Consider the following 10,309-nt stretch of genomic DNA (forward strand, 5'->3'; position numbering starts at 1 on the left):
TAAAATGCTGCCAAATTATAACACTGGATTCATTATACTGCTGCAAAACCAAACATGCAAATGGTCCGTTTATTATGCCTTTAACCACTAGCGGGCATAATTTTATCAAACAATGTCACACTCTTTATGACATTTCATTTTGTATAACTTTTTGAATAGCTGTCGAGGACGATTCTGTAAAAATAAATAAATAAATAAATGAATAGTTGCACAGCTGATAGCACTACCCACCACAAAAGCAAATCATTTGGGGGTTAAAAGTTGCAGGTTTTATTCATATAGCAATTATTTATATTACAAATGTATAATAGCAATGCCAAGTACCAAAATCAGGTGATTACAGTCGAATCAGTTGCAGAATTGAACTGAATAAAGAACTGAAGGATACCATCTTAATATCACACAAAGTTAAAACTAAACACTACTACTGAACAGACTAAAAGTCGATGTTTGCAGTGTAGATGCTATAAAAGAAATGAGCACTTTTCTGAAACAAGCTTCTTAAGTCAATTGCAAGCTCCTTTTTATTCTATTTTTGTGGACACAACACCTTTCAGGGTTGCTGGCCTTTCTTGAAATAGAACAATAGAAAGAAGAAGAAAAAAAGACCAGCAGGGCTCACCTGTTATATGCCTTTAAACAGGCAAATGTTCTCATGAAAACCAACGATGAGCAGCGGCTGAACAGTGAAATTCTATTTTGAGTTAAACAATGGCACCCTCTAGTGGGCGATTCTAGGAAAAGCGTGTTTCTCCAGCTAAAATGATAAGGCAATACTTGAGTCAGAGTTGGATGTGTTCCTCTGTTGGATAACAAATGAGATGAAACGAATGTGTGGGTGTCTGTGAGCACCTCAATAATGTCTGTTCAGCATGCTCAATGTTCTTACTCCAGGTTTGCTGGTTTAGTAAAATACATGAAGAAACATGATTTAAACTGGAACTATTTAGACACTCCTGCTAAATGAGCTTTATCAACACCCCCCCGCCCAGGAAACAAAAACAAAAAAAATCACACACAAACTATATTGCTTAACAGATAAACTATAGATCTACAAAGAAAAAAGGAAAACATGAAACAAGCATTCTTTACTGCTACACATTGGACAAAAATCAGGACATATTCAAATTCATTGCAAGGACACAACTGCCTCGTGGTGTCCAGTGTCCAGAAAGTTGTCAGACAGTCACGTTTCTTCTCAATTCTAGAACATTCATACATGTGTATCACACCTGAAATATGTCCCGATGAGTTTGGAGAATTGGTCGAGAGCGAAGCTCAACATGCTAGCTATTCACCACAACTTATCGCACCAATGACATTAAAATTTTCCTTCTGTTTCCTCACTACTCGGCTGCATCTTCTCCCTCAGTGTTAGATCTGGGAAAGAGTACGCTGGTTTCACTTAAAGAGCTTTATGAAAAGGGTAAACAATTTAAGTGAAAAAGCTTCATAAATTGTTACTAATTACTAGTTAACCCCCCCATAATTTACAAGTTCCTGCATTTCATTTTTATAGACATTAGCATCAGTGACTTCTAACATCTGCCTTCAAACTTCTGGTTGATATGGTCAGTTGTGGAAATTCAGAGGTGAACGTTCCCCAACATTTAACTCAGTGTGAAGAGTCTGAAGTCTGAAGAGTGTGGGGTCATTTCTTTTTAAAGAAACCATGGTGGATTTCAGTCCTGTAGCCACTAACTTTACTGGTTCCATTGTTTGACCCAGTAGTTCTGTTGTGCTTTAATGGTGCCAAATTTTGATTCCAGTAGAATTTGTTTTGTTTTATGTCAATAAAACCATACAAACAAACAAACAAACAAAAAATTGATAATTTTGTTTGAAAAACAGAAACAAAACAATGTGGTTCCACATTTCTATTGGAAAGAAGTAATATCCACATATTGTTTTAGTTTGTTGAAATCTGAAATATCTGCTGATAAACTATAACGTGGTGGTAAAAGAGAAAAAGAAATTCTTTAAAGCCAGTCTGGAAATTCTTATTTGAACCAGTCATTTGATGAAGTGTTTCTTTGTGCCCATTATCATAGTGCAAAAATTCAACTATAATTAAATGCATTCAATGCAACACATGAAGGAAAAAAGAGAGAAAACTTTTCATGGATATTTGATCACCGGGACCTGAAATGATATTAATTTGAAAAACTATTTATTGCACTACTAGTATCACCACTCAGTGGGTCTGGTTTGTTAAAGCATTGAACTAAATATGCTATATGACACATTTACGCTGTCATAGCTCGTGTTCTATCCAGTTTCTGCTTGGAGCCTGAGTTAAAGACACATTGCTGTGTAGATACAGTCCATGTGTGTGTCTGAGCTGAACTGTAGTCCAGGTGATCCAGTGGTGTTTATAAGGTGATGAGGCAGGGTTTCGACTAAAAACAGAGACTAGACTAATGGACTAAACAGTTGTTCAAATCCCTGCAAACACTTTTTGTCCTACTATCAGCAGCATGTGTTTGACAATCACCAAAGCTGAAAACAGACTGAAAGTGCCTCAAGATACAGATCTACCAGAGATCCTTGGCTGGATTTTGTGTTGTTTTCCTTTCCTTCTTGTTGACTGATTGGACCGTTTGAACAGGGTATGTATTTTTTTCTCTCATAAATGCGTCTGCGTTAGTCTTTACATGTTTGTGAATCTTCATCTGTGTAATGTTCACTTCTCAGCCTTCTGGTTCTCATCCCTGGCAGGGCCACTCCCAGGAAACATCTCTGGGTTTTCCGCCAGTGTGGCTCTCACTCTTTTCTTCTCCTTAAACCTCCCAGAATGTGACACTTTGACGTGACGCCCCTTACTGGCTGTCGTCTTGTCCACGATCTTCCCCAGTCGGGCTTCCAGCTGGGCATCTTCTGTTTGGGCAGCAGCTCCTGAGGCTGCACTTGAACGATGCTGACTGCTGGGTGAGTTGGACACAAATTCTGGAGAGATTTCATACAACACCTTTGGTTGGGATTTTTTTCTCCTCATAAAAGTGAGCTTCCACCAGCCTGTCGATGACTCTGCCATGATGAATAAAATGTGGGGTGGAATAAACCTTAAGAGAAGAAAAAAAATTAATTAGGATGGCTATAAGAAAACTAGAGACTCGTTAATTTGTTATAAATAATTGTATTTAATAAGAATAATGTGCATGTGTGGGTAATAATTTCTGTTTATATGTGTGTTTGACTGTGTATCTAAACACTTTCTGCCCATGGCATTGTTAATATTTCAGTGTAATCCAATAGTTTCCACATTTCGTGGATACGGACATACTCATATTACTATATGTGCGTGTGCCTGCATGTCTGTGTAAAAAAAGCTGAATAAGAAGGCAAACATATAGGAAGTCATTGTGATTAATCCCCAGTGGGTGTGTGTGGGGTGTGTGCATGTCTGATGTCAAATGATATGTTACAGCTTTATCGTGTTCCTGGCTGTTTGTTCAGTGTGATTTTTGGAGTCATGATGAGCTGACAAACGGGACATGTGCGCTGTAAACTTCATACATACAGTGTGATTAATCCATGAATTATGGCACTAGTAGATTAAACAGTAACAATCACAATAATATTAATAATAACAGTAATACTAAACAGAGTGCAGGTCTATAGTAAATCTTACTATACTTTACTGTTAGTAAATAACCATTCTGGCCCAGATTGAAATATTTACCTATAATAATGACTGATTGGATTTGCTGTTAAAGTTACAATTGATATACTTAAGGATGGGAATTGAGAACCAGTTCTTATAGAGCTTTGGTTCCCAGCAGTTCAGTTCCTTGGAATTGTTAGTCTGCCTGCTTATCAGATCTACTTGCACTTTGCGCTGCAATCAGCTGATTTCAGTTCAGTCTCTCAGTCTACAGAGTGGATTTGGACATTGGACATTTTATTTTTATTGCACAGAAGCACGAGTTACAGGGTGATCTGTCCATAACAGAAAACTCTGGCTCTTTGCAAAGATCTGCACCACACAGCATGCTAACGCTAGCCAAGAACCCAGAGTGATATTAAAAGTGACCAACCCCAGCCTAGCAGTCATGCACTGGACTTCAACAGCTAACAAACCGATAACCAGTCAGGTAGCAGCCTCCATTTCTATCTGTTCAAGTTTCTGCAGTAGAATCACTGGAAGTCTCAGTGGGCTTGTTTTCATCTGTGTTTTGTGTCGTCCACATTGTGTTAATACCCAAATACTAAGATCATGTGTGTGTCCTCATTAGGGAAGAAATAACCCCAACACTGATCCCGGTAAACCTCCAACATGCACGAACATTTTTATAACGTATCTATGATTGGCAGCTGTATCTAATAGTTGTTTGATAGATGTTACCTCCACTAACTGTACTCGCTGAGGTGAACCCCTTGACCACTTGTGTGTTTTTAGTGCAATAATCCCTATATGGGCCTGTGTGTTGCACCCATACAGTTTATTAATGTATCTTTTTAACTAAACTTGGTTGAAAATATGGTCACTTCATATTTCAAAAAGAAAACTAACAAGTTAATTTAATTACTGTACCTTATTGGGTAATACAGTAATATAATGCATTACTGTATAACAATTGTGTTGATAGCTGCATTACAAAGCTTTTCAATTCTTTGCATGATGAAGGGTTTAACGAAAAACACAACAAGCGCTCTCTATAAGCATCTACATCGATAACATGCTAACAGAAAGCTAACAGAAAGCTAGTCAGGAGCTCAGAGGGATGACAAAGCTAAGTGACCCCAGGCGAGCAGGATAGCCAACTCTCAATACTTTAAAAGATTCTTCTTCCTTTGTGTGTGTGTGTGTAAAAAAACAGTGTGACAGCAAGCTTGTCTCATTGTCGTCTCTATTTCTACCTGCTCATGTTTTTACAGTATAATTGCAGTTGCAGTCACTTTGGTTGGTTTGCAGCTTGCTGTGCATTGTCAGCCTTGTGTTTATACTTAATAACTAGATGGAGGAATTGAACTTGCTGTGAAGTTTGACCATCCTGCTGTGAAGCCAACAGTGCTGCCCTGCAATAAACCTGACATGGCATTTTCTTATCATTTAATCTTTACTGTTATACCTGCTGAAAATTAGCACGCTAATACTCTCATGTGTAACTTTAGACAGAGAGAAGCTAACTCCTTCCCATGGCACTCAGTGTTTATGCAAAACTAAGCTAATTTTCTTTTATCTGTGACTTTATTCTGTGTTTTGCATACAGATTTGAGATTGGTACAGATCATTTATCCAATTCTCAGCAAAGCAAGAAATAAATCCAAACTATTCTTTGGCTTCAGTAGACTCTGATTAAAACTATGCAACAATATGTGGACAGTACAGGCGATATAGTGTTAAAGTCTCCTACATGATCAAATGGTTCCAGTGAGCATAATGATGGGCGTACTGGGCGGGGCAAAATACTATTAAATTTAATATAGGTAAAAGGGGAAAAACAGGAAATCACCCAGCTTGATTCACATTGAGGCCCCTTTTAAAAAAAATAATGTTCTATTATTTCGGCTTTAAAATGACCTATCAACTAAAGATCACCTAACTCTCCCAGCTGGCATGCAAACTGGCTGCAGGCCAGCTCCTGATCGCCTTGTGGCCTGAGGCAAGTTTTTCTCTCAGCTGAGCAAATAGAAACTGACCACATTGTTTTATTTTGTGTTCCGTTTCTTTTCTACTCGCTCACACACATGCCCTCTCTCTGTTTCAGGAGCATATGATACGCTCAGCTAACTGACTGTTGTGGAGCTTCTTTTGTCTCTTTTGATGTAGGTTCTATTCAGCTTTGAAGTGATAGCGAGCATCGACGTCTGAACCACCGTCTTTGAACACCTTTTAACTGCGGCAGCCAATTTCCTGCTTGTTGTTTAAATTTAAATCTTCTCTCTATTTTTTGTCGGCTTAAACACGTATTTGTCACACAATTCCTTGATGCGTCCTCACAACCGGTAGCTCCGAATTTAGGTTATTCTTCTCATCAGGATAAATTGCAGTAAGCTTGGTGAGCCTCTGACTTTTGCTCTAGTGTGATCATCAGATCACATCCCTAATTATTCACATATTTTAAAACTGTCATCTGTAATTTATGCTAAATAACAAATACTGAGATGCTGAAAGAGGATGGTAAGCGTGGTAATGTTAAATTCAAGGCTTTTCCATTTATCTGCATTTGTGGCAATTCTAGAGTCTGTTGGGGCCCTAGGCAAAAAGTAACAGGGGCCCCTCCAAGAATTTATCACCATTGTCTGATGAATGCTGGTCAGAGGGGCCAGCGTTGGTTGTTTGATAATCATCGGGTCACAGCCTGCAGTGGTGGACACACTGAGAGGTTTAGTTTTGTTAAATCAGTCAGGTGGGCCCTGATCAGGTCTCTCCAACTGTAAGCTTCACACAGCCACTGCTGCAGTTTGTCTGCCTGCTTATTTTCATGCAGCACCTCTGTCTTTAAGGAATAACTGGCTGAATAAATCTTGACCTGAAAATCCACTGGTCCTGAAAAAATGGGGGTAATTTATCAAGCTAGCTGATGAGATTAGTGAACTGATGTCACAGATGCACATTGTTAACCAATAAATGTTGCTGACTAAGATAATGGCGGCCAAAGTCCAACTTGAGGCCTTAAAACAGGAGACCAAAGACCCGTGATTGTGAGGATTCTCTGCCCTGTAATGTACACACAAAGTAGAGATTCATGCATTTAAAAGCAACTTCGTGGCACCAAATGGTCAAAGTCCACAAAGGAACCTTGAGGTAAAACAGTTCATCTAGAAGGGATCCTCTGCCAAGCTCAATGCTGTGAGTTTCAAATTGAAAGAAAAGGAAAATTAAGATTGAATGGGTTCTTCCTTTACTGATGCTCCACAATGCTCTATTCAGTTTGGCTTGGTGTCTGTTGTGTTGGCTGTTGTGTTGTAGGAAGAGCAACTGTCCTGTTAAATAACAAAATCATACATTTTTAGAAGATTTTTTGAACAGATTGGATCACTACTGTCACTGCAGATATGATGGTGCTCTGGGTGTAGTCTCTGCATTAATAGCCATAATGTTTACGATATGTGAGTGTGTGTGCGAGAGAGTATTGTACCTGGCAGGTACTAGACCAGAGTAGTGCTGTCAGATGATCACACAAAGCAGACATTAAAATGCATGTGCTTACAGCCACACTGTAGTTTAACAGCTCTAAGGAGCACATCTCTACAATCCAAGAACGCAAATGTTTTGTACAATCAATGAGCAGATTTATAGATGCACACATGTTATATATGTCCAGTAAACATTGGCAAATTCAATGACAACTGGACTTTATGTGTGTGGATGAAATTGATAGCCAGCCTGACAGGCAGACGTACCTAAGAAACCAAAAACCCACAGATCACTGATGAATGTAACGCTTTTTTAATGTATTGAATTAATCCAACTGGAACTTTTAATAGTCAAAGATTGAATGCAGGGTGAGAAAATGTCCGAAGCTCAGAAACATTTCCTGATTAATGCCTAAATGCTTACTAACAAAAAACGATGTTCCTGCAATTATCAGTGTTAAATAGCTTTGGGATAGCAGGGGAAAAACAAATGCGTGGTCTGAGCTCACACTCTTCTGCCTGTGGAAAACCTACAATGCCAACGTTTTCTCACATTGTTGGGTTGTTTGTGTAAAAGTTAAGTCAAAACGTATTTTGGCAGTGTTGAGAAAATGACAATATTTGATCATTAAGTGAGAATCTGATACGGTGCTAATTTAAATAAAAAATTAAGCATTAACAATGTAGCCAAGCCTTGCTTGGAATTAGATGAAAAATAGAAAAAAATATTTGAAGAAAAATCTTTTTCTACTTCTTTTTTGTTTTCTAATCTTTATCCTGTTTGTCAAACATTAACTACTGTAATGACATTTGATAAAATGTATTACTTTAACAACGCAAGGACTTTAGAGCTGCTAACACCCACATGACAACGGCCACTTCTATTTTTTAAGTCTTCAGAAGGCAACGCGTACATGGCAACAATGCGCTGCAGCTGTCATTTTTTCAAATCTCAGTTTAGATATTTTATTAAAGGCAGAGATGATTCTGGACTCACCTGCTGTAGTTGTGTTTAGCAAGGTTCCCAATCACTTTCCAGCCTCTTTACTCCAGAATTTAGGCTTCCGGCACAAAAGTTCAGCGTTCACTGTCCTGCTGACCTTTGTTTCACCGCTCTCTCAGACAGAAAGTGGGTCTGAGTTTACAAGGCCCAAGTTAATCATAAGCTGTCTTGGCAATCTGGCAGAAACATGGAATCTAATGTTTCACTTGACAGTTTTCAATCCTCGTTTCTTCATACAAGAGTGTCCGCAATCCATTTTGTTCCCGCACAACTACCCTAAGAAAGATTACACCTGCATCAGGAGGCCGTGTGGTTAAATGAGGACGTCTGACATCATCCACCCCGCTGAAGGTCCCTCTAAAAGGCTCCAACTCACAGACGATACAAGAACGAGAGCTAACTCACTCGTTCAGTCATGTCTTTGTGTTCATCTCTGTATTTCCTCCTTTTTTTCTGTTCACTGCTCTGTCTGTCTCTTCTCAGGTGGTGCATTACAGGTGCTGCAGTTGGCCCCTCCCACTGACACACACAGACTGCACTGTGTGTGTACAATATTAACCACATTTCACTTCCTGACCTTAAACTAACCTTCACTTTATCTCAGCCTACATCTTTCTCTTCAGGTTTCATAGAAAACTTTAAAACTGCCAAAGTATGTCAGCAAATAATGCTCCAAATTTACTGATAACTTTCATGCAAAACATATATTTTGATTACCGTAGTCTAGCAATCAGTGTAATTATTATTTATTAACAATAATACCTATAATGTCAAACTGAAAGCTAGACTGACTCAAACATAACAAAGCTGGCTATTCATACTGTACCCTTGTTTCTCACAACATATGCAGAAGTCATAGTAGCTTTGGATCCCTGTAGTTAGTACTTGGTTGCTATAATGTTTAGTTTGTTGAGCTGTTCCTAGACAGTTGATAGTTTTATTTACATGGTCAGTAGGAACTGCTGTTAAGTGAGTTCCCAAGGTTCATTGTAGTATTTACTCCTTCACACTAGCTTTGAGCCAATGGACATTCTGACATAATGTGACAGACCAATGCTACATTATATTTCTGTAATCAACCAGATGACAGTATTTTGTAACCTGTACTTTGAGCAAAATCTAAGATATTGCAGACGCCTCTGCATGAGTGTCATATCTGTACACCATAATCAGTCTGTATCAGATACTTATATGTTAATTATCAACATTTCCTTATTACTCTGACTGGAAATTCAGCACCAATTATGTGATCATTCTGTGCAAGTTTAATGTTATCTTTATTTCACACAAACTGATACCGTTTTTTTTAAAATGTAGAATTATGAGCAAATAAATCTCAAAGCCAGACCTCTGTCTCGCATTTATGACTTGGTTTCTTCAAGATAATGCATTCACATTCTTTCTCCAGCGAGGTGTTTACTGCCTAGACTAAAGTTCAGTGTGTAATTTGGAACTGTGCCTTTTACAACCCTGATGGAGCTGAACCATCCCCTGAGGATTAATAATGAAGTAAATGAAAATGAAAAGAAAGAGGAGGAACTTGGAAATCACTCGATGTCACAAGTGTGCAGATAGTTGTCCTTGAAACGCATGCAATTCTCCCTCAATGTTGGATGGAGAAGAATGCAGTGCAAAACTAAAAGAAAATATATGACATCCGCTTCTTTTGATTTTGGTGCAGTAGTTTTGGAGCCAGTGTGCTCACTATTCTCAGTGAGCCCCTCAAGTATTTCCCAGGAGGACTGTGGAGGCCACAGAGTCAAAGGACAGAGTACTACACATAAAAGACACAGGTGCTCTCCTAAAGGCTTTTGATTATCTCCAAATACAGAAGCAAGGGTAGGGTTATGGTAAGTATCATCACCTATACTGAAACATAAAGCCAGAATCAACCTGGCAACAACTCCAATCCGGCCCACTGGATGGTTTTTGGAAATGAGAAGGAAGGAATCAATTTTGGACCTTCTGTAATCTTATAAATTAAATTCTAACAATTTAAGCCAAAAGAGTTAGACTGAAAGATTTCTTTTATTTTACGACAAGCAACATTTCTTTATCATTTCAAAAAACAAAAAACAAAACTGAGACGTAATGTTGAAATTGCACTTCTTTTTCTTATATAGTGAGGATTTAGTTAAACTTCTGTACAACAATAGAAAGGAGAATTTCACTGGTCTGCTCCACTTAAGATCAAACTGGGCTGTATGCGTTTACCTCTGAACA

At 38.5% G+C, this 10,309-nt stretch overlaps 1 protein-coding gene across 1 annotated transcript; it reads right to left on the reverse strand.

Annotated features, from left to right (window-relative positions):
• Positions 1-255: 255 nt before the first annotated feature.
• Positions 256-8,539, reverse strand: prr15la (proline rich 15 like a). Its single transcript, XM_085453338.1, has 2 exons — positions 8,081-8,539; positions 256-3,062 (listed from the first exon to the last, which is right to left on the reverse strand). Exon 2 carries the CDS (start codon positions 3,032-3,034, stop codon positions 2,684-2,686), a length of 351 nt encoding a protein of 116 aa, XP_085309464.1. The 5' UTR covers positions 3,035-3,062; positions 8,081-8,539; the 3' UTR covers positions 256-2,683.
• Between the last annotated feature and the right edge of the window lie 1,770 nt (positions 8,540-10,309).

Source organism: Copadichromis virginalis, linkage group LG4, assembly GCF_057382275.1.
Source record: "Copadichromis virginalis isolate Kocher_CV1m ecotype Utaka linkage group LG4, C_Virginalis_male_GT1.1, whole genome shotgun sequence".
Lineage (NCBI taxonomy): Eukaryota > Metazoa > Chordata > Actinopteri > Cichliformes > Cichlidae > Copadichromis > Copadichromis virginalis.

What these genes read in the sequence shown, in the direction of transcription:
- prr15la (XM_085453338.1), bottom strand. Translation starts at nt 3,034, where the DNA reads ATGGCAGAGTCATCGACAGGCTGGTGGAAGCTCACTTTTATGAGGAGA.